A 27,263-nucleotide genomic window follows, 5' to 3' on the forward strand; every position below is an offset into this window, starting at 1 on the left:
ACTCATGAATCAGCAGACAGATAATTAATGGGGGGAGTGACTGAGCAGCTTCAGGGATAAACCACTGGCTTGATCAGCCCACTCGGCTGCCCACAGGGCTGGCTTGTGCTTTACCCCTCACCTCGTCTTCTTACTCTGGAACCCTGGCCCTTCCTGAGTGGGAAGCTCAAGTGCATGGTGGAGCACAGGTCACTTGTGAAAATGCAGATGGGAGCAGGGAAATGCCTGCCTGTTCTCTGGTGGAAACTGCTGGTGTTTACACAAATATGAAACTCTCCAGCAAAAATTAATGAAATCTGCCTTTTTTCGCCATGTATACCGCATCTCCAAGGACACTCTTTTTTAAAAGTTAGGTTTATTCATATACAATAAACATAGAATAAAATCTGTCTGTTTGATGCCTACAGGTCTATGAATGTTGTCAGATGCATACAGCCGGGTAACTGTCACCATAGTCAAGATACAGCATATTTCCATCTCTCCATGAGTTCCTGCTAGTTCTTCCATCATCAATTTCCTGTCCCCACCTTTCATTCTTCGAAGCCTCTGGTCTGTTTCCTGTCCCTGCAGTTGTACCTTTTGTAGCACGTCATATAAGTGAGTTTACACAGCATGGAGACTTGTAAGTGGGGCTACTTTCACTTTGGATGATACACCTGAGATTCATCCACATTGTCCTGAGCATCGGGATGCTCAGAGGTCATCTGAGGCGTCTCCATCTTCTGCTGTTGTTGAGGCAGTTACCCAGAGAGGCCAGATCTGTTAAACCTTAGGGGTGCCATTCAACTTTGAATTTGTGAGTCCTGTAATTGGATTGATGCATTTGGGCCACGTAGAAGCCATGAGATTTCCCAAGTGCCAAGCAGTAATATTGTTAGGTTATGGAAGAGGATTTTGTAGTAACCAGCACTTTTACTGTTCTTAGTCCTAAAAACAATGGTTATGTTGTGGCCAAATGTATAGTATGTCATAGTCCTTGGAACCAGAAGCTGCTAAGTCAACCTGGCGCTAATCAATCATTTAAAATTTTTGGTAGCCTCTCTGAGAAAAGCAACTCACCCTAAGTCTGCCTGTTTTTCTGTCATAGTCTGACAAAAAGACCACACCCTCCCCAGCATTTCTTAGTTAGTGAAGATGTTCAAAGATTCAGGGAGGAAAAAAGATATGGTGTATATACTCATTATAAGAAAATTGAATTGAAGAGCAAAATTATGACTTTCCCTCAGATTCAATTGCGTTATAATGTCCACTAGTAAACCTGTTTTCTCCTTGCTTATATAATGGCGTGTGTGTGTTATATAATGGCATGCTTGTGGTGTTTATTCTTACCTCCAAATCTGTGTTATATCTGTTAAACTTACGGAAGCCACTTCCTTTAGTATAGGAAAAGAACACAGTGTAAAAAGAAGTGAGGTTATGCAACTGAGAAACCGCTGTTTGGCTCTCGGCTCTGCGGGCGTTTTCATCAATTTTCTGGGTGATAATGAACCGGTCACCTCATCTCTGGACCTCAGGCTCTTGGTGTCCCAGAGGCTGCAAAGTGGGAGGAGCCCCTCCCACCTTTAACTGGACCACTTTCTCCTTTAACTGATTAGTAATTTGGAATTCCAAATTACTTTTTTTGGGGAGGGGTGTGGAGAGGGGAAGTGAGATTCTGATGTTTAAAACAAACTTGAAAGACTTTGCTCTAGAAGGAGGCTCCAGAAGTTTCCAGAGACACATTCAATAGCCACTTTAAAAGTCCCTGTAGTCAACCCTAACTCTCTTTGCTAATGGGTTCGCGGTTAGAGAAAGCTTGGTTCTGTGGTGGCCACCCCTGCTTTCTCTACCACACCTGATAAACTCAGATGAAACCTTTGCTGGATCTCCCTTTGAGGCTTGCGTTTGAATATCAGAAGTGGAGGGGAGTCTGGTGTCTCTGTTCTGAGCTTCTATCAACGCAAGTTGAGAACAGGTTACCCTCTCTCCAGGTGGCTCCTGAAGGCTCTGGGAGTGGGTTGGACAAAGTCTATTCTTGGCCCCTGCTGAACTCTGGGCTGCCTAGAGGCTGTGGGGTTTTGATGCTGAAGGTGCTCTGGTTTCTTGAAAGCCTGACAGACTCTGGGGGAGCCTTCATTTAAATGAATCCAAATGTCAAAAGGGAAGCAAGACAAAGGACATTTCAAATTAGCTTTCATTTTCTTTCAGCTTATAAAAGCAATTAAGTTTGTTGTCAAAGAAAGTCAAGCAGTTCAGAAATAGAGTAATGTAGCAACTACAGGTTCCGTATAGTATTGCCCTTCATGATAACCATTGTGGACATTCACTATAGAATCATTATCTCTTTCTTTGTAAAAGATTTATTTTATTTATACAAGAACCAGGGTACAGGCCAGATGCAGTGGGAGGGTGAGAGGATTCACCAGAGACAGAGTGGGGAACAGAATAGGCAGACTGACGAAATATACTGCTAAGGGGAGCAGCGGGCATGACAGGAGAGGTCTGCTCTCCATGTAGGTTGCTCCGAGGCTGGTGGGGACTGAACTGGCATGGCAGAGGCTGCGGACAGCTTCACAACGCTGCTCTCAACTGCCTGCACCACCAGGGAGGCCCAGGATAATTATCTCTTAGTACTATATGCTAGGCTTCTTTTCATGTGATTAATGACATCTCATCATTTATTCCAAAAACCTTTAATTCTAGCTAGGGGGCCATATATGGCAAAACCAGAATTGATTTGACCAGTTCTCCATTGGAAGATAATGGGCTCATTCCCAATTACTTGCTACAACGAACAAAGGTGCAGGGAGTAGCTGTGACCTTTTTTTTTCCTAAAGATTTATTTATTATGCATACAAGAGCTGGGGTACAGGCCAGAGGTGGGGGGGGGTGAGAGGATTCACCAGAGACACAGTGGGGAACTGAACAGGCGGATTGACTGAAATACACTGCTGAGAGGAGCAGCGGGTAAGTCAGGAGAGGTCTGCTGCGCCATGTTGGTAGCTCCCTGGCTCGGGATCGAACTCGTGTTGCAGTGGCTGCGGACAGCTTCATAGGTTGCATCTTAACCCCTTGGCCACCAGGGAGGCCTAAGCTGTGGTCATTTTTATGCACCTCTGCGCTCCTGTTTCTGTAGGCTGAACTTCTCTAAGTAAAGTTGCTGGATCAAAGGGCATGAATCTTTTACATTTAAACTTTAATATCTTTGGCCAAATAGTCCTAAAAACCTGTGGGATCAATTTGCCTTCCTGCCAAGGCAGGCTGGCGGCCAGGACTGGTGATAGAATCCCTTGCCTGTTGCGCACACCCACAAGATATGAAGTGGAGGAGGAGAAGTAACAGAACTGGACAGCCAGCTGGATGCCAGGGAGGTCACCAGCGGGGTGCTGCTGGCCAGGACCTCAGAAAGAGCTTGGTATAGCCTTGCCGCCTCTGTACTGCGTGAGTCAGATGGGAGATGGGCCCATGCTGATAAAATTTTCCAGAATTTGAAATGCAGCATTATCATCAAATGTCAGCTAGGTCATTAAGAAGAAATGGACCCTTGTGCATTGTGTGAGGGGTCTTGAGGGCTGGGATGCCAGGCCTCCTAGAGTCTTAGCCACTCTTTCCTGGGCTGGCAGCACTTTGAAGCTCATTTGTCCAACAGGATTACTTTTACAGGTAAACAGGGGGAAACCCTGAGAGGTGAAGAGGCTTCACAAGATCACATGACTAATTTAGTGGCACTGGCGGGTCTGATCCTGAAGGCTCCCATCTCCTGTCCTGCCATTTCTTCACAGCATCTTTGGAGACAAAGGGCCCTCTGTCTCCTGGCCCTGAGGAATGGGCATTCCTAGTGCAGAAAGTGATTAAAGATAACGAGGATGGACGCCAACATCCACTAGCGGTGGTGCTTTCCTTTCTGTTACTTCATTGAATCCTGACTACTCAGAAGGAAAGTATTATATCCATAACCGGGAGCCTGGGGGGAAAGGAAGTAAGTAGCTGTTTGGGGTCTCCAGTGCTTGGCTGGTGTGGCTGGGTTTGCCTGTTGAATCCTAAGGAGCAATGAACGATAAGCTTGTGAACAGGGATGTGACAGCAAATCAGTCTCTGAGCCTTAGCAGGAGCACTGGGTAGATGCAGGGATGTGGCTGAGGTCACCCAGCCAGGGGGATGGTGAAGGTGGCTTTAGACCTGAGGTTTTCTGCCTACTGACACTCCCCGCCACGGATCCCACTTAACACAGTGATAGTGTGCATTGTCTTACCACCCCTGCCCTTGTGGTGGTTCTCAGGGGTTAGGTATAACCTTGAGGCCACAACCATACAGAAAGCAGGACTCTGTGCAAGGAGGGGCTGATGCCTGGTGAGCCAAGGCTGCCTGGTGAGCCAAGCCGGAGATGACAACCTGAGATGATCTGGCCCCACTGACAAGGGCAGGGCCTGCTGCCTGGGAGCTGGGGCCAGGCATGGCCAGCGCCTAGAACATTCGAACTTCCCCAGGACAGGATCCTCAGAGCGGATCCTGTTGTTCTGTCTCGCTCTGTGTGTCACCCACCAGCAGGTCCTTACAGCTTCGCTGGGGTCTGACCACACTTTCAACACCACTACCTTCCTAGTCTAGATTCCTGCTCCCAGCCGCTTGGATTATTGCAACAGCTTCTTACAGCTCCCCTTGCCCTGCCGCCTGCCCTCCTTCCAAGTGGCCAGGACAGTCCTTTTCATCTCACCACTGCTTAGCTCCCTCCTGTGGTTTCCCGGCTCGGCTTGGGGAGAAGGAAAGTTGTAGCCTCGCCATGGCCTCCAGCTGCCCTGTGTGCTGTGTGTGCTGGTCCCTGGCTGCTTCTTCATCTGTCTCTCTTCCTCTCTTCTTCCCTCTTTCTCCCTCCTATTTGTTTATTTTTGTTTTGTTCTTATCATGGGTTCTTTCTGGAAACCTCATTCCCTAGTTCTTTCCCTGTTCGCATATCTTTTTGAAATTGCCACTCAGGGAGGTCTTTCCTCAGCACCTTCTGTAAAGCAGATGCCCTCTTCTCATTGATGTTATCCCTTTATCCTGCTTTATTTGTCTAAAGTGTTTGCCCCTGGGGGCCTCCCTGGTGGTGCAGGGGGTTAAGCACTGCACTATGAAGCAGCCCGCAGTCTCTGCAGCATGAGTTGGATCCCTGGCCAGGGAGCAATCCACATGGCGCCGCAGACCTCTCCTGTCTCGCCCGCTGCTCCCCTCAGCAGTGTATTTCAGTCAGTCTGCTTGTTCTGCTCCCCACTCTGTCTCTGGTGAACCCTCTCACCACCACCTCCCACCTCTGGCTTGTACCCCAGCTCTTGTATGCATAAATAAATACATCTAAAAAAAAAATGAAGTGTTTGCCATTGCTTGAAAGTGCACTTGTGTGTGCGCGCCTATGTTTATGTTTTTCATCTTCACTAAAATTTCAGCTCCACGAGAGTTTGTTTAGTTCATCAGTGTGAACTAGCGCCTAGCAGCACCCTGGGCACGGGAGGCACTCCGTGAATATTTGAGTGAATGGGTGAATGGGTGAGTGCTGCCGCCGCGGTGTGTGTTGGTAGAAGAGACTACAGCTCCAGTAACCGCTTTGCCTTTATCCATAGGTTGATTGACCCCAGCAGATTTTCCTTTCCTTCTTTCTTCCCTTCTTTCTCTTCTTTCCCTTTCCCGCCTTCCCCTCTCTCCCTCCTTCTCTCCTTGCCTCTCTTTCCTGAGAGCAAAATTTTCACCCCCTGCTGAATTTTCTCACTCATGCAAAGCATTTCAGGACAGTGTTCCTGAAAATCATTCCTATTGGCTATGGATACTCAGCTCCAGCTATCATCGTTGTCACGGGTGGCTTCAAAGAACAGAAATTTCCTGCATTGGAGGCTAGAAATCTGAAATCAAGGTATCAGCGGGGCCTCGCTCCCTCTGAAACTCTGGATGGAATCTTCCTTTGCCTCTTCCTCTTCCCGTGGCGACTGGCACTCCACGGCCTCCACCTCCCTGGGGTCCATCACTCCCCTCTGTGCCTCTACCTCGCCTGCCTCTCCCTGTGTGTCTGTCTCCATGTGGCGCTTTCCTCTTCTATGACATCAGTCATCTGTGATTAGGGCCCACCCTAATGACCTCATGTTAAGTATATCTGCAAAGATCCTATTTCCAAATAAGGTCACAACTGTAGGTACCGGGGCACAGGATTTCAATATATCTTTTGAGGGGACACAGTTCAACCCAAAACACATTTTGATATTAGTAGAGGGAAATTATACACAAAAGCCTTAGGGTGTTAGATGCCATATTTCATTGGTTTCTATGCACTTAAAGAACATTAAAAAAAAAAATTCTCCAAAACCAGGATGCATCCCGTATGGTAGTTTGGGCTTCCTACGGCTTTGGGTGATACTGGAGCTTTTTGCTCAGAGCACACAGGTGCGTCTTACCTTGAACTTCACCTTCCTGGCTTGTTCTCCTTCCTTGGATTACTGAGCTGCTGCTACACACAGTGAGGGAACAAAGCTTAACTTCCTTAATAAATTATTCTAATAACTGCTTGCGTGTACATAGGCAGTTAGTGTGGGTTGTTTTCTTCTTCAGTGATTCACTCAGTAGGTAACTGTGGCGGAAGACCAGCCATCCCCTGAGTCATCTCGTGTCCCCATGGGCCTAAGTGGGAAGTGACCAGTCAAAGGTCAGTAGCTGAGCTGGGGACCCAAGCCAGAAGCCGTCTCTGGCAGATAGTTAGAAAGACTTCAGTGGTGTCTGCAGTGGAGACTGCCCTCCCTTCCCTAGACTAAACACCTCTCCCTGCGCCTGAGCCTTCTCCCCAAGCCCCCTGGCTCACTAGGGTGGCCCATTTCTGCGTTCTGACATCCTGTTTCGTTGGACAACATGGCCTCAAAATAACTCTCTTTGATGTATTGTAACTTCCACTGATTCCAGCTCCCTTCTTGTTCCCTCCTTTTCTCTCCATTTTTCCCACCCTTTGTTTTTTTTCTGCTTCTGTGACTCTGACCCATATGCCAAACCACAGCCTTCTGCTTTCCAGGCAAACTGCTGGACTGGTCCTGGCTGTCTTTTCTAACTGGCCTTCTTTTCTTGGCCCTGCCTCCAGGGGCACTAACATTCCAAACTCCACGGAGAAGCCAAAGTTGAAAATTGATCATTTTATACTAGCCTGATGGTTTCTGACTCTGTGCTCCTCACCCCCACCACCCCCCATTTGCAGCTCAGTGTGTAGTGTCCTGTTCACTTGTTCACTTCAGGGGAAAAAATGTCAAGCATTCATTTCTTCAACAGCTTGGAGCTCAGGATAAAACCAGCAACTACACCAGCGTTGCAAACCACCGCAGCAGCACTTACTAAACTAAGTGCCTTCTGTGCTCCTGCTGTCAGACTTACATTTGACAGGGATGCTCAGTTCATTCAAGCCTGACAACCACCCCGTGAGGACCAGGGCCAGTCCACCTTGTTTCCTTGCTCTGGCTGAACAGTCAGCAGAAAGGGGTCCTAGGAGTTGTTAGTTCTTTTCAATGACAAAGTTTGATGAAGGTCCGCAGGGCTGAGGCTGAGCAGGAGCATAGGTTCTTATGAATGGAAACAGAGGCCCCAACTCCTTCCACATGCTCAGGAGGGAGGGTGGCCTGGGAGCAGCAGCTCATTGAATCAGCATGTCCCAGGGCCAGACTCCCATGAGTCAGTCACTTTCAGCCGCTGCATTCCAGGGAAACTGCCCTTGGTGGCAGGTCTTGGTGGCGGGACTAGGGGAGACCACTCTTTCTCACGAAATCAACCTGTGATTCATTAAGAAGAGGAGGTAAGGGGAACCGGGTAACCATGACCCCTCCAGGCCTGATTTCCTAAAGAACAGATCCCAGCCACTGCCTCATTCTCTGGGGTCAGGGACTGCCTGTTTCTGGGACATGCTGTTATTTATTTCCCATCTGGCAAGGCCTTCTATTGTGGCTACAAGTCAAGGACTCATGGGGGAATGCTAATTTGCGAATGAATGGATAAGTGGAGAGACTGGGAAGTTTTCAAAAACAATTTGACAGTGCCCACACCACCCAAGGTCCTCTTGTCTCTCCTGACTCTTTTGGGGGGGGGGGCCCTCCTTTTGGTTCTCCTTTCCCTAGTAAACATTGATGGCCTTTATATCCAGAAATCTACCCCCCACCTTGCCAATTCCCATGGAAAGTTCAAAGAGGGAGGCTGATACCTAAAATATCTCAGGCGCTGCTCCTCCTCTCAGAACTCTCAGTAAGGCAGTGAAGAGCTATGTTCACATAGCTGGGAAGAAAGCTATGTTCACATCTGACTGGGAAGAAAGAGCAGCTGTGAACTAAATGGTGGCAGGGCTGCTTCCTGGTGACATTGCTGGTTCTGGACATTCTGGATTCTGAATCCACAGCCTACCTCTCCTCTTTCTTTACAGATAGTGGTGGGCTTAGGGCTGTCCCAGCTCAGCAGGGGGCCTTGGTGCTTTAGGGCCAAGACTGGAGCCCCTGTCATCACCCCCACCTCACAGTCCTGCAACTTCCAGGTGCTCAGATAATGCTGAGGCTGCTGTTGAGTCAGAGGCTGGAGCTCCACGTCCCTTCTCACGGACTTGTAGTGACCCCATGTGCAGAATCAGGGAGACCTTGGAAGTCAGACAGATTCAAGATGCCTTGAGCAACCTGGGACTTCCAGGAATGCTTGAAGACTCCACATTTAGCTCAGTGCTTTTAGGGGAATGAAAGTTTAAATTGTCTGAGGAACTCTTTCAACCCATTGACATGTTTTATGTTGGAATTCTTTATGTAACTTGGAGAAATGAACTCAGTTGCTTAAAACAAGGAAATAAAACCGACAGAGTCCAAACATTTCAATTTGCTCCAAAATATATTTGTTGAGGATCTCTGTTGAGCCAGGACTGGGCTGGTTTGGACTGAACAGGGCAGGGCAGGCCTCCAGAGGCTGAAAATCTGTTGGGTGACAGTGTGAAGACAGACAGAAAAATAATTATGGTATGTTAGGATTATTAGAGTTGAAGAAATTGAGACTGAGAAGAATTAAATGACTCCCCCAGCCACATTCTTAGTGGGTGACTCAGTGAGCCCCACAATCTACTAATTGTGTGTGTACCCTCTGCCCCCCTAGTGAGACCTTGAGACACTTTCTGTTAAAGTGTAATTTTCAAAGAATTGTAAGTATGAATCCATGCAAATATCAAATCAACAAATGTCAAAGATTTTATTCAACTTAACTAATGAGAGAACTGATGTTAAGACCAGTTCAACAGAGAATTTGAAGAAGGACATTTATAGGAATGCTAAAATAAATTATCTAATAGATTAAACATTGGTTAATGTTCTACCAGGCAATAAACACTCACCTTTGGGGGCTACCTTTTCTACCAGGCAGAAACCATTTACAATGCTGTTGACCAAGAATCAGCTACATTGTTCTCATCAAGAATCATTTTCATTGTTAGTGGTTTTCTGCAAGGTGACCTCTAATAAGTTGGTAAAATTGCCTCATTGGTAGAAGTCAAAGGTACATATCCTTAGAAAATCAGATAATCCCCAAAGATGGGAGTTTAACACCCTGTACTGCATTGAAAGGATACCTACTCGCTTTATTTCCAAAATCTGGATAATTTTCTTAACATTGCTCTGTGTGTGTGTGTGTGTGTGTGTGTGTGTTTACATGCACATTTTCTGGGTATATTTTTGTCCAGATGTTGGAAGGGAGTTTAGTCACATGGTAATAAAATGGACAGACATTCAGCACCATGAAAGTTTTGGGGGTATCCACAGTGGTCTGGGTGATTTCTTCAAAAATCACTTTGCAGGTCTTACGAGCTGTGGGCAAAAGGGTCGCTTTAGAAAACTGGATAAAGAAATTGTGAGGGTGACTGCCACAGGGAAGCACAGGCTGCCTCATCCTGCTCCTCCTGTTGGGAAAGGCCTTCTAGGGGCCACCACAGTGTTGGGGTTTGTCTGACTGAGGCCAGGAGGCAGAGTGAGGGGAAGCAGGACCAATGGTGGCCCCTATCTCAGCAGATGCCTGGTGTTCTTGGGGCTATTTTGATCTCCCTGGTTGTTTCTGCTCCTCCCAACCCCCTGCTCTGCCTCCCCCAGTCTTTTCTCTGTCAGCCTCTGACAGCATGAAGATTGAAGATTGTTCCTATTTAAATGGTAGTTTGTAGTATTCCAAATGCTTCTCCTTAACCTCATCAAATTCTTGCACCAATCCTACGGGATAGATATGATCATTTCAGACATGAATTGAGCTGTTCGAGGTCATGGCAAGACTGGTAAGAAGAGCATTTAGAACTCAAATACAGGCCTTTGGACTCCAACATTCCAGCTCACATCAGCCCACTTCTGCCTGAAACAGTCTGTGCTCGATCCCAGAATGTATGTATCTGGAAGCCAGAGATGATTTCAGAGGAGTTGCTTTCCCCGGCAGACCTGTGGGGCACTGCTGGGGAGTCACCCCCACCCGACTGTCTGGGCCTTGGATCCTCTGTGTAGTGGACAGAGGGCACCTCACCTTTGCACTGGGCCTCAGCCATTCATTGGAATAATGTGGGTGTCAAATCATTGTTAATTACAGCCTTGCCATCAGTTATCATCTGACACTTTGGGGCCATGGCTCAGCTTTGCCCCATCAGTTACCATCACTGTAGCCTCATCAATTCAAGGAGCTGATAAATTTGTCCAGATATTCCTCATTCTACATCTTCCTTAGCAAAAAGCTGGTGTTTGGTAAATGTCTATGGTATGGGTAGGATGTGTTTGTGTGCATCTAAGAGAGGTAAACCTGGACATTTGGGGATGTCGGGAAGGATGGGGCAGCCAGTTACTTCTTTGAGCCAAACTGGGCACTCATTGCTTTTTCTCTCTGCTGCAGGGCCCAACATCTGTACCACACGAGGCGTGAGCTCCTGCCAGCAATGTCTGGCTGTGAGTCCCATGTGTGCCTGGTGCTCGGACGAGGTAAGGAGCAGATACCCGGCCTCACTTCATTCCCAGACTGCCTTGTACTGACCATGCCGTCTCACCTCCCTCCGAGATACACAAACTTCTTGTCTCTTCTGAGCAAATCTAGTTGAAGCCTTCCCTTGGATGGATATTGAAGTGAGCTGTCTCGGGGGATGTGGCTGGGATCACCCTCCTGGCCACATGGCCTTGTCCTTGGCCTGATTGATGGGGTCTCCTGGCCTCACCATAGTCACTGTTACCCCGTGACACACTTTGCTTGCCTTTTGCTGCAATGGAACCCTCTGGGAACCAGGGCCTCGGATCTCGACGGCAGAGGCAGGCAAGGGCTATAGGAACAGAAAGGATGCTGCTTGAAAACATCTAGCAGTTTAAAAGGGTAAATAAAAGAGAAACCTTGCATTTGTGGGGGGAGTGTTTAGATAGTGGATCTCTCCTCCCATGTCCTCTCTGATGATGGGGACTCCTAGGTGTCAATGAGGAAAGGAGCTGGACCAATTTGTCAGGATGGGGGTAGGGGGGGAGCAACAGGAAAGAGTTAGCTGTGTCTGGGCAGAGCGTTTGTTGTGTCTGGGGCCTTGGAGAATGAATGTGTCTGAGGGAATGGCTGTTTGTGGCTGGGATGGGAATTTGGTGCTGGCATGAGCTGGGGTGTGTATGTATGGGGTGAGGGGTGAATATGGCTGGAGAGATTTCAGTAATTTCAGAGTCTGAGGCTGAGTCATTGGCCTATCTCTCCATCCTCCCCACAGGTGGTTACCTGGACTCCTGCTGGCTGTTCTACGGTCACCTGAGGGGCCATCTGTTACCACAGATGTCCCAGTCCTTTGTGGTCTTAAGATGGCTCTATCCCAGCCCCGCATGCATTCTCTCTGTCTGCTTTTCTTCCCAATCAGCTGAGTTTCCTAATAAGGCAGCCTCCCTGGCAGGCTGGTTGGGGGATGGGGGATGTGAGCGTGGAGGCTGTGTTTATCCCCCAGAGGAGGATTGCCACAACACACCGCCTTGGCCTCTGTGCAGTTCAGCACGGGAACTGCTTCCAGAGGCAGCTGCCCAACATCTGGGCCACATTGACTTCATTTAGCAAATGAAACATTCCCTGGGGCAGGGAGGGGGTGGGGGGAGCCCTTCCCCTCCACCCCCACAGGTTCTCCACCCCTCTGGGCTGAGCTGGCTGCTCAAGTGTGAGGTGGCCGCCTCCCTTCTCACTGGCCTTAGGATGCCTCCCTGGGTTGCCATCATGGTATTATTAAGCCGCTTTGACAAGGAAGTTGGAATTCAGTAACTTAATCCTGGAAGAAGTGAGACTGTGTGGGGAGGGTGCCTCACTGGACTGGGTGACCTAAGCTGCTGGGACAGAGAAGGAGCCAGGGAGAAGTCCTAGCCCAGTCAAAGGTAGCTCCCCGCTCCTCCGCCCCTCCTTGTCAGCCCCAAGCAAGAGGAGATGCAGGCAACTGTGGCCCAGAGTCTGGGGTAAAAGAAGACGTTCTCAGGGTGTCTGTCCCCTCTCTTGGGCAGCACAGGACAAGTCACGTGTCTGTGGAATGCTGGGGCTTGGTCAAAGCCCTTAGGTTGCGTGACTCCATTTTGGAGGCGCAAGTATAGAATATTTATTGATGACTGGTGAATCCTGTCCCCTGGAGTAGGCGGGGGGGGGGGGGGGGGGGGGGGGAAGAGGGCAGGGATGGAAGGTGCAGGGTAAAATCAAAGATGAGGCAGGACCAGTCGAGGAATGGGTAGTAGAGTCAGAGAGGAAATGGGTCCAGCTAGGACCAAAGAAAAGTGATGAGGGGAGGTAGGAGGTCCAAGAAGATATTTTCTTAGACGAATGGAATATAAATAGGAAAGTAGGAGAGGCCAAGGGCGGAGCGAGTGACTACAACTATCTCTGTGCAAGGGGTGGGGGGGAGTGGCACAGTGGAGGAGCCCACTGGGGGACCAAGTGTGACACCCCTACTCCCTCTTCCCCTCCCCCACACTGGAACTGGGAGGTGGGAATCCCAGGCTGGAACCTGAGCAGGGCTGCTATTTTTTTCCTGAGGACTTTCCCTGCACAGGCTGAGTTTCACTGCTGAAAGTGCCTTGGTCGTTGACTTAAAAACCCAAAACTGTACCGTCTGGGCCATTTTGTATGTGATTTGTTGCCTAATCCGCCCTGGAGAGCCCTCTGCTCTTGGCCTGCGCCCCCAGCTGCAGGCTGGGTTGGCAGTGCCTGGAAAAACAACTGGTTGGGCTCCGCTCTCCCTTGGTCCTAGAGGACGGCTGGGTGTGGAGAGCAAGCGCTTGGCAGTAGGAAAGCTGGCCCATCTGCCTAGGGTGTGTTCCTGGGGGGCAGGGGGAGGGGCTTCCGATGCTGACACGGGTTGGGGTGTGTGCGATCTCTGGGCCCTGAATCTAGCACAGAGGCTGGCCCCACACAGAGATTCAACTTCTGGTCTTGATCTCAGTGGTACCATGATGGAATCTAGAACCTTCCAAACTTGCCTGGTGGTGAGAATCACCATGGGTGCTAATTAAATATAAAAATTTCCCAGCATGGACCCTGGACCTATTGCATCAGAATGAATGGTTATGATAGAAGATCTGGCAAATCAAAGCAGCTGGTCATCTGGGTTATGGTGTGTGGAGGTGCTGGTGATGTTGCCGATGTGATACAGGACACCCAGTTAAATAGGAATTAAACAACCAATAACTCTTTAGTATAAGTAAGTCCCCTGAATTTGGCAAACCCAAGGTGAAGGGAAGTACTCAGGATTCTCATATTGTCCAGAGTGTACATCAAAAGTGGACTCAGCCTGACATCCAACGTAAGAACGGGCTTGGGTCCTGGAAAGCAGAAAATTCCAGTAGAACTTCCTTTCCATGTTCTTCTCTTCATCTGCAGAGGAAAATTTAGGCCACTATAATTCCTTTCCTAACGTAATTTTATTCTTATTTCACTGTTACTTGGTCTTTCTACTTTTTTTAAATCTGAAGGATAAATGTTCAGCCTGAGAGTTTTGCTGCACCTTGTTATTGTGTGAGTGTAATATTAAAAGTGCTCCTTCCCCTTCAACCAGTGGGGCGTGAATGCCAATAACTATAAACAAAAATACGTTCCCTTTCCTCTCCTCTAGTCTGTTCCCTTCACACTACTTCTGTCTCTACAGTCAGGTGATTTCTTGTCCTCACCAGATGTCAGTCAAAAGAGCAATGTGAGTTTATTTGAGCTGGAGTGTTTGGTAATCCTGATCAACCCTGTGAGATAGGAAAGGTGATAGTCATTCAGCCTGAACTTGCACAATTTCCAAAATGGGATTCATGGAAAATGCGACTAATAGCATGTGTTGCTCTCCCAGGAAAGGGAGGGAATTCAGCTCATGCAGCACGTGGGCTGGGACTTCCCACCTCGGTGTTTATGATCTTCCCTTGGGTCTTGGTTATTTTTGCCCTTTTTATGTAATATCCGGTTTTACTGGAAGCTGGGACTTGAATATTCCTCTCCCTTCCTTCCCATTTTCTAAGTAACCTGGCGATATTTCTTCTCCCTTCTCAGCCTGTGTTGTCAAGAAAGGGAAGGTTGCCTGAGTGTGTTGAGGTCACTCTGTTTCTGGGACAAGAGGCTCTCAGGGAGAGCTTGGCTGGGGCCTGGCCTGCTATGTTCCTGACTTCTCATGTCAGTGACCGCAGAAGGGAGGGAGGGAGACAGCTTTGTTTCTTAGTATTTACATTTCTAAGGAAGTTCATAAGGAGCCTACAGATCATTAGCAAGGCCTCTCATTTCAAGCCTCCTCAAAGGCACTGTCATGTTAGCAAGCAGGGCCGAGGAATCCCCCTGCCAAAGCATTCTCTTCCTCGTGGATGAGTCCCTTTGGGGGTTGTTCTCATTCATTTTCTTGGCCTCCTCCTCCCCTCTCTTCTTCCCAGTCTCAGCTCTGGGAAGGATCAACTCCTCAGTGCATCTCGGTCTGTCCAATCATTGCCTTTTTGGGAAGGTTTTCTTCCTGGGGCTTTGTGGGCAACTGGGATCAGAGATACAGGGGGGAGCTTTTGAGCAGGAAAGATGCTGCTTTCCTAGGGGAGGGGTGGGGAGAGAAAGGCAGGGGCCGTAAGAAGAGTTTGGGCACAAAATTCCAAGTGCTGTGAGTCCTCCCCACTGCTGCTCTGGGTGTGGGCGAGGATGTTCATTTCTCTCAGCGAGTTGGAAGACCCTCGATGTCCTTGCTGGAATCTTTTAAGGCCAGGAAGACTTAGTCTTACACTGTTTCCCGTGGCTCATGCATTTCTCTGCCCTCAAACCTGTGAGGCTGAGAGAGAAAGAAGGAAGCTGCTGGCTTCCAGAAGTCCTCTCCACTCTTTGCCTGGGTTAGGGTGACCCTCATGCCATTAATCTCAGCCCGTTCAGGTGGCTGTAGCAAAAAAACCTTAGGGTGGGTGGCTTAACAACCGTCATTTATTTCTCACGTTTCTGGAGGCTGGGAATCCCAAGATCAAGGGCCCAGCAAATTCTGTGCCACGTGGTCTTCTTGCCAAGTGTCCTCACATGCAGAAAGGGTGATGTGACCTCCAAGGCCCACCCCCCACCCCAATACCATCATCTTGAGGGCTAGGATTTAACTTATGACTTTTGGGGGCAGACACATTGGTTTATGATGCCATTGGTGTTGTTCATGTGGAGGAGGGCTAGGAGGCGAGGGAGAGTCTGGGGGTGTCTTCAGTTAGGGTCCTGATTTTCAAGTGTGGATGACTCCTTGAAGCCCAGTCCCTTCCCTGGAAGTGCTCCTACCAGTCACCCAGGGGCCTGAGGAGGCAGAATGTTATCTACCCTCCCCCTACCTCTCAAGTCCCTCATTGGGGCACTCTCGGGTGTGGCTCTTTCCAGGACCATCACTGCCACGTCCTGCTTTTCTGCTGGACTCTCACTCTATCCTAGAATGAAACACAGCTTGCATTTCATGGGAGAATTAGTCGGACATTTGAGTTAGGGTCTCACTTCTGACACTTCCTACCTTTGTAACTTGGGCAGATGACTTAACTTCTCCAAGTCTCATGTTCCTTCCCTGTAAGGTTGGGTTCCATGTTTCTGAAAGTGCCAAGCCTCGGTTCCTCACTTGTAAAAGAATCCTGGTTCCAGCATCGCAGAACCATCATCAGGGGGATGGCAAGAATCCATGTCAAGTGCTTATCTCAGAGCTGGCCATGCAGCAAGTGCTCAAAAGTGGTTGACATAGCCGTCCTGGGCTACTGGCTGGTTATTCAGCTGACTTCTGGATATGGCTGGAGGCGGGATGGCGGTCAGGGATGTCAAGGACCTGAGGGCCCAGATATTGTGAAATAGTCCTGGGAGGTGTTTTCCAACGTTGGCAGCCAGTGCCCTCAGCAGGGTAAGGGCCCCCCTTGTGGGTTGGTGTCCCCATAATGCTGGCTCACTTTGTGAATGTCAGAGCAGGAAGGGACTGAAAACATCATGTCACCTAGTCCCCCCACTCCTTATCAAACAGGTGGGAAAACTGAGGCACACAGAAATGAAAGGATTTATCTGAGGTCACTTGGCTAACTAGTGGCAGACCTAGGATTGAATCTGATTCCCGTGTGCTTTCTGCTATGGCAGGTCAACACTGAGGTGTAAAGGCACATGGAGCCCCCAGAGAGCCAAGGGATGCTTGCCATGGTCTCGGGAGGGTGCTCCACTTGTCCTTATCAGGGGGCCAAGAGGAAGCTTAGGCCATGGGACAGGCATCATGATGCTTGCCCAAGCGTGTGCAGATCACTCATAAATGATTTCCCCAGGAACTATATTTTCCCCTATTTTTTTAAAATTCAACATCCATTCATGATGGAAATTTTTTTAAATTTATTTATTATTTATTTATGCATACAAGAACTGGGATACAGGCCAGAGGTGTGGGGGGTGAGAGGATTCACCAGAGGCAGAGTGGGGAGCAAAACAGGCAGACTGACTGAAACACACTGCTGAGGGGAGCAGCGGGGGAGACAGGAGAGGTCTGCTGCACCATGTGGGTAGCTTCCTGGCCGGGGATGGAACTCAGGCCACAATGGTGATTATGCTGAGACTTAACCCCTAGGCCACCAGGGAGCCCCCCAGGAATTGTTGATGGAGCCTCTCATTACAAGAACTAACAGCCAGGTGTTCTGTGTGCACTGGCATGTTTAGTCCTGTGTAACATCCTTGTGAGGATGAGACTGTCATTGTCTTCGTGTTGAAGCTGAGGAAAGTGGATTTGGGGAGGTTACGTGACCACCCTAGGAACCAGTTGGCCAGTAAGTGGCAAAGCTGAGATGTGGTCTCAGCCAACCTCCTCCTGTGCTCTTCACCCCTGTCTCTGCCTCCTTTGTGTTAAGTCCTAAGGGGTGCTAGGAATAGAGAGGGGGCAAGACACGCACAGCCCCTGCCCTCATGGATTGCCCACCCCAGCCAGTGCCTTAACGCAGCATCTCCCAAGTGTTTTGACTCTGACCTACAAAAGAAACACATTGTCTATCATTATTTATTACATGTATTGTACACCTCTCCCCAATATATAAATGTGTCCAAAACAATATTTACTTTTTCTATTTATACACATTGATACTTTCTATTCTATTCTATTGCATTTTAATAACCAGGTGACTGAGATCCCCTGAATTGATTTTGGGACCCACAAGTGGGTTTCTCGCAGTTTGATAAAGGTCTATTATTGTTCTGCTCCACTTCTGAGCTTCCAGTCCATGTGTAGTCACCCATGCGGCCTTTGGAGGCTTCAGCTTCCCAATGGGCTCGCAAGCGGCCTTCTTGGGAAGGACTGGGCCAGTTCATTTATGCTGGTTTGGCTCCAAGTGCCGGGTGAGCTCCAGGCCTCTGGGAGGTGGCAGGGCCTGCAGGTGCGGGGAGACCCTGCAGCTCTTATCACAGACTTGCCCTTGGTCTCCTGTCTTACAGGCCCTGCCTCTGGGCTCACCCCGATGCGACCTGAAGGAGAATCTGCTGAAGGATAAGTGTGCCCTGGAGTCCATTGAGTTCCCCGTCAGTGAGGCCAGGATCCTGGAGGCCAGGCCCCTCAGTGACAAGGGCTCTGGAGACAGCTCCCAGGTTGTTCAAGTCAGTCCCCAGAGGATTGCACTGCGGTTACGGCCAGGTAGGGCTGGGGCACTTATGGGCAGAGGGCCTGGGCAGATGGGAACAGGGCACAGTGGCAGTCTGGGCAGGAAACCTGAGCAGGAAACAGCTCAAAACAGAAATGAGGGAGGAGGGGATGAGGGATGAGGGGAAATTATGTGCAGAATGCAAGAAAATGGAAGATGTTGAGACTTTGAGTCAGATCTGAATTTGAATCTCAGTTCTTCCATGTATTAGCTATTTGACCTTGAGTAAGTTACTTAACCCTCCTAACATAGTAGGTCTTCAAAAAACATTTGTTTCTTTCCCCCAAAGTCTGTTTTATACAAAGCTTGTAGCTTTGTATTGAGGCTGAAATGAGATATAAGATAAGAAAGCAATTTTAAGTCCCCTTTTCATGTGATATTGGCACAGGAGCACAGGGGCAGAGAAAATAGGCTCAGAACATTAGAAGGAGGAAGAATTAGATTAAGGGACTGGCTTTTTGAAGCATTGACTTTGGCTTTTCAATTAGATCAAGAAGAATTTAAGAAAGTACTTTCTTTGTGCAAGGCATGTGATAGGTGTATGGGATTCAAAGAGTAGGACATACAGTAGTCCCCCCTTTTCTACAGTGGATGAATTTCAATGCCCCAGCAGATGCCTGAAACTGAGAACAGTACTCAGTGGACACACACACACACACACACACACACACACACACACTTGTGAGTATGTATATATACATATATGTGTGTGTGTGTGTATATATATATATATATATATATATATATATATAAAAACTTTACTTTTTCCCTACACACTAAGTCCTCTCTTAATGGGATTGATTGGTTATTGGAAACTGAGATTTTAAGTGAAACAACATAAAATGAAACCAAATTTTAACACTGGCAATTTGATGTAAACAAGAGTTAAGTTCCTAAGGCATATTTAACTAAGGCATATTTTTGGTCATGAAAATATAACTGAACTTCTAAAATAAAAACCCCAAACAATTCTAATATTAAACAATAATTTGCATTCATTCATTCATTCATTTTCCAACTTATTCTAGTTCAGCATTGCAGGTGGCTGCAGCCTGTTCTGGTGGCAGCTCAGGGCAAAGGCAGGACCCAACCCTGAATGGGATGCTCTCCCATCACAGGGTGCACTCACACCTACATCCCCACATTCACTCAGGTTGGGATAATTGAGACATGGATAATTGAGACACACCCATGAACCTAATGTGCACATCTTTGAGATATAGGAGGAAATCAGAGCACTCAGAGAAAACCCACACAGACATGAGGAGCTTATGAACTCCAGACAGATACCCTAGACAGGAATGAAGGTTTTTTTTTTCTCATCAAAGGTATAATGAAATGATATTGATTGAAATGATATTATTTGAGGACCTGCTATGTATCCATACCTATGATAAAGTTTAATTTAGAAATTAGGCACCGTAAGACATTAACAATAATAATTAATAACAAGATAGATCTCTTAAAACATGATAAAGTAATAAAAGTTATTACATTTTTTGTATTATGTCATCGTATGGTGGGTCACTGAAGCCTTGGAAAGTAAAAGCACTGATAAGGGGCGCAGTTTCCTGCCTCCTGCCTTTTGTAGGGTTTGAAGCGTAGAAAGTGCCAAAACTTCTGTGACTCAGGGCGGTAGATCCTTGAGACTTAGAGGTTTAAACAGCTGGTCATTTAGAGAGGATGGAGAGTTTTAGAATGGAAAAGAAGAGGTTAAAATGGGGGGAGGAATCAAGAGATTGAAAGAGAAATAAAACTGCAAGGGGAGAGAAGAGACCAGGGCTTTTACTTTTGATTTGATCAAGAAGTTACTTAATCCCAACAATGTCCAAATCCACTTGGAGGGAGAAAGAGGAGGAAAAGTTCCATTCTTCTGTCTTCTAGATGATTCGAAGAGTTTCTCCGTCCAAGTCCGGCAGGTGGAGGACTACCCTGTGGATATCTATTACTTGATGGACCTGTCTTACTCCATGAAAGACGATCTGTCCAGCATACAGAACCTGGGCACTAAGCTGGCCTCTCAGATGCGCAAGCTCACCAGTAACCTGCGGATTGGCTTTGGGGCCTTTGTGGACAAACCCGTGTCACCGTACATGTACATCTCCCCACCAGCGGCCCTCAAAAATCCTTGCTATGAGTAAGTCCCTTCTCTGGAAGCCAGAGTAGCACCCCTACACTTGACCCCAGGCAGGGCCACATCCTGATTCCTGATTCTAGTTCTTGGGTATCTGTTGGCCGCCTTCTGGCCAAATCACATTTCCTCTTGGCCTTGGTCTTCCTGTCTGGCAAGGGAGTGGGCCTGTTGATCTGAAGTTTGTGTTAATGGAATCCAAGGCTAGGAGACCTAGAAAGAAAATCCATCAGCATCTTGATCTTGGTTACAAATAAAAAGGCAAGAATGGGAGGAAATGATGTCAAAAGCAAAGATTAATTTTTTTTTTTTGGTAAATATAATGCTGGCTATTTCTTTTCTTTTCTTTTTTTTTTAAGATTTATTTATTTATTTATTTATGCATAAAAGAACTGGGGTACAGGCCAGAGGTGTGGAGGGTGAGAGGATTCACCAGAGACAGAGTGGGGAACAGAACAGGCAGACTGACTGGAATACACTGCTGAGGGGAGCAGGGGTTGAGACAGGAGAGGTCTGCTGCAACATGTGGGTAGCTCCCTGGCTGGGGATCGAACTCATGCTGCAGTGGCTGTGGATAGTTTCATAGGTTGCGTCTTAACCCTTTGCACCACCAGGAAGGCCCAAAAGTAAAGATAAATTTGTGGATAAGTAGATAGAGGAATTATGGCTTCAGAAGGATTGATTCCAGTGTCCTCCTACTCCTCAAATGTATGAATCCTACAAGGATTAAGATGCAGCATTAAAATAAAGTCCTAGAAAAATGGAAATTATACTTATTGAACCATTGAATCATCTGTAAATTGATAAAGTGTGCCTCTGTTGACACTTTGGTTTATAATTGATTGAGTGACTTGTTTATTTAATTGGTGGAGGCCATGCAAATCCATGTGCTTTCCTAATTTAAAATGACAGTGACTGAGTCTGACATGGGTAAGACTTTTTGTGTTTTCAGAGTTATATGATGTATCTTTTAACCTCCTGTCTGGGTTCTGTATTTCCCCACTACGCTGTCAGTCATCAATTTAACTAACAAATTAATTAGGCTGGGTACAGAAATAGTCCTCTCTGGCACAGACCTATTTATTAATGGTGCAGGGACATTTAGTGACCCATGAACATTTGCCATATGTTTGTGTTGGTGTTACTTCAGAGAAGTGTTAAGCATAAGGTGATAACAAATAAGTCTCCCTCCAATCAGAGTGCTTGTGTTTATTAACTCATTGAAGCCTCACAACACCTCTTATAAGTTATGTGCTGTCATGTCCCCATTTTTTAAAAATGATTTATTTATTCATACAAGAATTGGGGTGCAGGCCAGATGCACGGGGGGTGAGAGGATTCATCAGAGACAGAGTGGGGAACAGAACAGGCAGACTGACTGAAATACACTGCTGAGGGGAGCAGCGGGTGCGACAGGAGAGGTCTGCTGTGCCATGTGGGAATTTCCCTGGCTGGCCGGGATCAAACCTGCACTGCAGAGGCTGCAGACAGCTTCACAGCGCTGCGCTCAACCCACTGCGCCACCAGGGAGCCCATGTCCCCATTTTTGTAGCTGAACTATAGAGCATCTTGCCCGAGACCCCATGACTAATAAATGGAGGAGCTGGGATTTTTTTTGGTGAGATGTTATTTTTCTAACAGCGCTTATAAAACTTGCAACAAGGCATTTAATTAATGCATCCTTCTGTTTAAAAGTAGGTGTTAATATGAAATTTATTTTTTATTTGTTTTTAATGTTTAATTAATTTTTAGTTTTTTAAACTGAGATTTATTTATCGTCTTACATGGTTGTTCATCTTTGGACAATATTTGATTTCTCCCCTCAGGCGTAGCCCCCATAGTTCTTCCACTGCCACAACACCCGAGATCCATCACCGTAGTCCTTGTGTTCTTCCCTCTCCTGTTTCGACCCTTCTCCCTACCTCTCCCCAGCTGTATGCCTCAAGTCTATGGTCATCTTGCAAGTTTTGTCTGTTTCCTGACCCTTTGTTTGGTTTTCTTATATTCCCCCATAAGTGAAACTATCTGATATTTATCTTTATCCTTCTGACTTATTTTGCTTAGTGTATTGCCTTAAGAGCTGGGATTTGAACCCAAGCAGTCTAGTTCCATATCATTTAGGCTAGCAGCAGGTAAGGTCAATATGGGGCCTAGGTATTTGAGGGTTGGGGGGACCATCTGCCACTGGTGGTTATTATAGAGCTGGTTATTATAACCACTGTCTGTATTTACTGCCTCCTACTCCCCTTCCCATGCAGCCTTTTCCATCATGGTGTCTCCCTCCCTCTCCAGTATGAAGACCACCTGTTTGCCCATGTTTGGCTATAAACACGTGCTGACGCTAACGGACCAGGTGACTCGCTTCAATGAGGAAGTGAGGAAGCAGAGTGTGTCCCGGAACCGAGATGCCCCTGAGGGCGGCTTCGATGCCATCATGCAGGCTACAGTCTGTGATGTGAGTTCAGAGGGCTTGGAGTGCCAGGTGTGGTTCTCACATGTCAAAATGGGGAAGGAAGTGGCTCAACAGTGCAGATGTCTGTGTGCAGCAAGAGGCTGGAACTAGGCAGAGGTCCTATGGTTTGAGCAATAAGTTGCTCCTAGTACACAGTTGGTTTCCCTTCCTGGCTAGAACTGACATTTGTTTGAACCTCAAAAGTCCTGGTGTCCTCCGGGGAGGGCTCTCTCCAGCATCTCTGGAAGTGTACCAGTGTCAGGGCTGGGTTCTCATGACCTCAGCCAAGTGCACAGCTGTTCAGATGGGATTTCTTCTAGCCCAGCTCTGCGGATGCAGGTGGATTTCTAGATGGGTCATGTGACTATCATCAGAGAAGTTATTTCAATTTGAAGTTGAAAAGGTGTTCAGCTATGAGACTGTTTTCTTAAGAGAACACAAACCCCGAAGTCCCAAGATGGAAAGCTCCAGTTGGTGCTCCAAGGGTTGGGATGAAGGCCTTTCTCAGAGACGTCTCATCCTGCCCCGAGGCAGGAGTGTCCCTGGATCTTGCCTACGGTGGGCTAAACTTCTTTCTCTTTTTGGCCCTTTATTTTTTTTAAACAGGAAAAGATTGGCTGGAGGAGTGATGCATCCCACCTGTTGGTGTTCACCACCGATGCAAAGACTCATATAGCACTGGATGGAAGGCTGGCGGGCATTGTGAAGCCCAACGACGGGCAGTGCCATGTTGGCCGTGACAACCACTACTCTGCCTCCACGACCATGGTGAGATTCTGCGTACAACATGTGGTTCCTGTTCACCACGGCCAGTGCTGCCCTAAGCCTGGTAGAGTCTCTGTGAATATAAAAATGGCAGCCCATACTCTGGGCAGGGTGTGGGGTTCATTTCTTCCTGCTCCCACCCCTACCAACTGAAAACGCTCCTTCAGGGTACAACCTGCACAACCACTAGAGAATTAGAGATGGCCCTGACCATGGTCAGTGTTTCCACCACTTTACAGCCTTCAGCAGCAGCGTAGCTTTCAGAATGGACCCAAAGAGCTTTCACAGATCCAGCTGGAAAGCCAGCCTTTCTCTTCACTCTGCACTGATTAGCCCTTTCTTGGAATTCCATGCCCTTATTGGAAGACAATAGAGGAAAAAGATCAAAAATCATCGCAAGCACAGAGAGCAGGTCATATGGGGGAAGGTTAAAGGACTCAGTCATTTAGTATGAAGGAAAGGAGGCAAAGGATGATTTAATGATGCATGAGAAGACTTCTTATGTCTTCTATGGCTGTACATGGTTACATAAGAGAAAAGAAGTTGAAATGAAAACAGAAGAAATTGTCATAAGCAGTAAAGAAAACGTACAGACCCTTAGGATGCTGATACTCTGGGCATCTTGGGGGAGGTGAGAATTCTTCATCTCTGAAAGACAGTAGAGCAACTACCTCTTCTAGGTGGCTTAAAGGTATATCTGTGTAAACGGGAGCCTGAGCTGGATGATTTCATGAGCTCCTTGTAAGAGCTAGGATCCCAGGGATGTGTTCACAACTTACTCACATACCCAGTGTTGCTTGAATTCCTTGGTATCAGTAATATCCAAGTTAAGCACTACCTGGCAATGGGTGATCCAGTAACTATTGACCCCCCTCTATGCAAGGTACCTTATCAGGAGCAGAGGTCCTGAGAGTCTATAGGTCTTCCCCTTAGGGAGTTTTCGGTTTAGTTGAGGAGATATATTACTAATAAGACAAGGTACATGGTCAGCGCTAACTGGGTGGCATAGTCAATAAGGCTTGAAGTCATCAAAGGAGACAGGTGTATTATAAGTTGGGGTGCTTAGGGGAGCCTTGTGGGGAATGTGGGACTTGATCTGAGTCCTCCACGTGGAGGTTTACTGAAGAAGCCCATCCCGGTGGGAGAAATAGAGTGAGCCAGGTCTGTGGTAAGTGGAAGAGGGAGAGGGGTAAGTGATGGTTAGAAAGGAAGATTGAGGCCACACGCTGAGGTAAAGGTGTGTGGCCACACGCTGAGGCCACGAGTGTGAGGTAAAGGTGTGTGTCTGTTACTCCAAGACAGGAGGAAGCTGCTCCATGGTGTGAGTGCGTCAAACCTGAGTAGGAAGAAAAGGGCTTAGTTTTGACACCACCAGGCTGTACCTCTTCATCTCTTACTGGAGTTCTCATCTCTTGCTGATTTTGTGCTTCTGCTAACCCTTCTTGCCTTGATTTGGTCGTGGGTGAAAAGCCGTGAGCACCATCACTGGCTGGACCACAGCTCCAGACAGCCAAATTCTAAGGCTTAGAACCCAGGGGGCTACGTGAGACCCCTTACTAACCTCCATCTCCTCCCTCTTTCCAGGATTATCCCTCTCTGGGTCTGATGACTGAGAAGCTATCCCAGAAAAACATCAATTTGATCTTTGCAGTGACGGAAAGGGTCGTCAACCTCTACCAGGTGACTATGTCTTTGGGGCTTCCTGGAGTGGGGGTGGGGACGTGTTCCTGGGAGATAGCCCTGGCTAGCACTGGCCACGATCCCCAACCAGGAAAGACATGTTCCCAGGAGCTAATGATTCCTCTCTCCTGCCTCTGTCTGCTCCTCCTCCCACCTAGCTGGCTGGGGGTTGATTTTGTAGTGGTGGAGTGGGGAAATTCAGTGGGCTGAGAGGTGTGAGGTGTTCTCTATAGTTTTGCTCAGGGCTGAAAAACTGCCACATAGATTGCTGGCAGTGACAAGTAAATCATCTCTTCCTTCCCTCAGTGTTCATTTCAAGATCCTCAGTCTGATTTGGGGAGGGCTTTTGGAGGTTATCACTGATACTCAGTCAGCTCTGGACCTCTGGGTCTTCCTTTCTAGAACTACAGTGAACTCATCCCAGGGACCACAGTGGGGGTCCTGTCTGCTGATTCCAGCAATGTTCTCCAGCTAATTGTTGATGCTTATGGGGTAAGTGTTTTGCCTTAGAATGGGCCTGTTTGGCATGTTTTTGGGAGGGCACAGTGGCCTGGCTGCCACTCCACCATGCAGCCCTCGCTGCCTCCCTTTTGTTCTCCCAGAAGTTAGATGATGGCAACAGTGGGCAGATGCAACCTTTTGAGAAAGAATTTAGCCCAGAAAGGAATGCCAGGGGGTGTCAGGAGAACAGGGGAGCGCTTCAAGCAGGTGGGAGGGAAAGAGAAGATCGGGATGGTAATGAGAAAGAAGCAGAGCCCTGAAATTAGTGGGGGGGGTGGGGGGGTGGAGGATGCAGGAGAGCTGGGCTCCAACAATAGAGAAAAGAGGTAGCTGAGTCATGGGGAAGGTGAGACTGATTAAAAATTATGTGGAAAGTGCTCAAAGGTGCCCAGACTGGCACCCCCCATTGCATGTCCATGAGGCCTGCAGGTTGGTAGAGCTTGTTTAGATTTTACTTGGATTCACCTTGACACAAATGGGAACACTGAGAAGGAACAGGCCCTGGCCAGGAAATAGGCTTCTGCGGTGCCCTGGCAGCTTGCGGTGAACCTCAGCATCTGGCACTGCCAGGGGGAGTCCAGGGCCACCAGGTAGGTTTTGCCTGGGATAGAATTGACTTTTACCAGTTGCCTCACAGCACACATGCTTTTCTTCCTTTTCCTTCTTCTGCTCAGAAAATCCGCTCTAAAGTGGAGCTGGAAGTGCGTGACCTGCCCGAGGAGTTGTCTCTGTCCTTCAATGCCACCTGCCTCAACAACGAGGTCATCCCAGGCCTCAAGTCTTGTGTTGGACTCAAGATTGGAGACACGGTGAGTTGGCTGTGCAGGGGCTGACCCTGGCCCGCGCCTCTGAGTGACTGTGGGTGCCCTGCCCCTTCTTTCTCTGAGCCTTCTTCCTGAAGGTCATTACCAGCAGATGCATGGAGGTGCCACCCACTTCCTCTGAAGTGGGTGCTTCAACTCTCTGTTAAGTAGACGTCATAAGTTTTTAAAAACTTGCATCTAGGCCATGGCTGTTGGTTCATGCATACTTAATTGCAAATGAAAATACTTACCTTCAGAAGGCTCCTAACTAGTCTCCAGCCTTCTCCAAGGTAATGCCTTTCCCCCGCTCCACTAGATATTGCTGAAAGAACAGCGTTAGCTTTGAGTGTTTGCTGAGCATGGACTTCGTGGCAGCCATTGTTCTGGCTGCTGAAGCTTCAACAGCAAATGGAACAGTGAAAATGCCTGCCTTGGGAATTTCTGAATGTAAATGTTCACTTTTCCCTCAGGAGCTTTCCTTCATTGAAGAATATTTTTCCTTAGCTTCTGCTTAAGAGTTTTGTGAAGGGGGACAGATGGAAGGGGATATCTCTCTCTCTACCTCTCATCTGTATCTCTATGTACCCTTATAGTTTTAAGAATTTTTTTCCCCTTATGTAGATCTCTATCTCCATCCACCTGACTCCGTATTCTCGGCACATGTGCACACACCCCTTGTAAGAAATATCAGCCTAAAATGCATTTGATTGCATGAGTGATGATGCAATGTTATGTGGAAATTGAACAGCAGGGCCTGAGCTTGCACACAGTGTGGCATTGTGTGGTGCAAAAGAGAGCTTCATCTCACTGATGTAATGCCATCAGGCCAGCTCACTCAGTGGCCAACGCAGAGGGTCACAGGATGA

General features: G+C 47.8%; 1 protein-coding gene across 1 annotated transcript in view; it reads left to right on the plus strand.

Moving 5' to 3' along the window:
* ITGB3 (integrin subunit beta 3) overlaps positions 1-27,263 on the plus strand; it is a 54,222-nt gene that overhangs the window by 3,401 nt on the left and 23,558 nt on the right. The window contains exons 2-9 of the mRNA XM_037491897.2: positions 10,855-10,940; positions 17,863-18,058; positions 19,950-20,202; positions 22,489-22,651; positions 23,255-23,416; positions 24,998-25,093; positions 25,496-25,585; positions 26,269-26,403. Coding sequence (XP_037347794.1) covers positions 10,855-10,940; positions 17,863-18,058; positions 19,950-20,202; positions 22,489-22,651; positions 23,255-23,416; positions 24,998-25,093; positions 25,496-25,585; positions 26,269-26,403 — 1,181 coding nt within the window. The remainder of the gene's footprint in view (positions 1-10,854; positions 10,941-17,862; positions 18,059-19,949; positions 20,203-22,488; positions 22,652-23,254; positions 23,417-24,997; positions 25,094-25,495; positions 25,586-26,268; positions 26,404-27,263) is intronic.

Source organism: Talpa occidentalis, unplaced genomic scaffold, assembly GCF_014898055.3.
Source record: "Talpa occidentalis isolate TD23 unplaced genomic scaffold, MPIMG_talOcc4v2.1 talOcc4.7, whole genome shotgun sequence".
In the NCBI taxonomy this organism is placed as follows: Eukaryota; Metazoa; Chordata; class Mammalia; order Eulipotyphla; family Talpidae; genus Talpa; species Talpa occidentalis.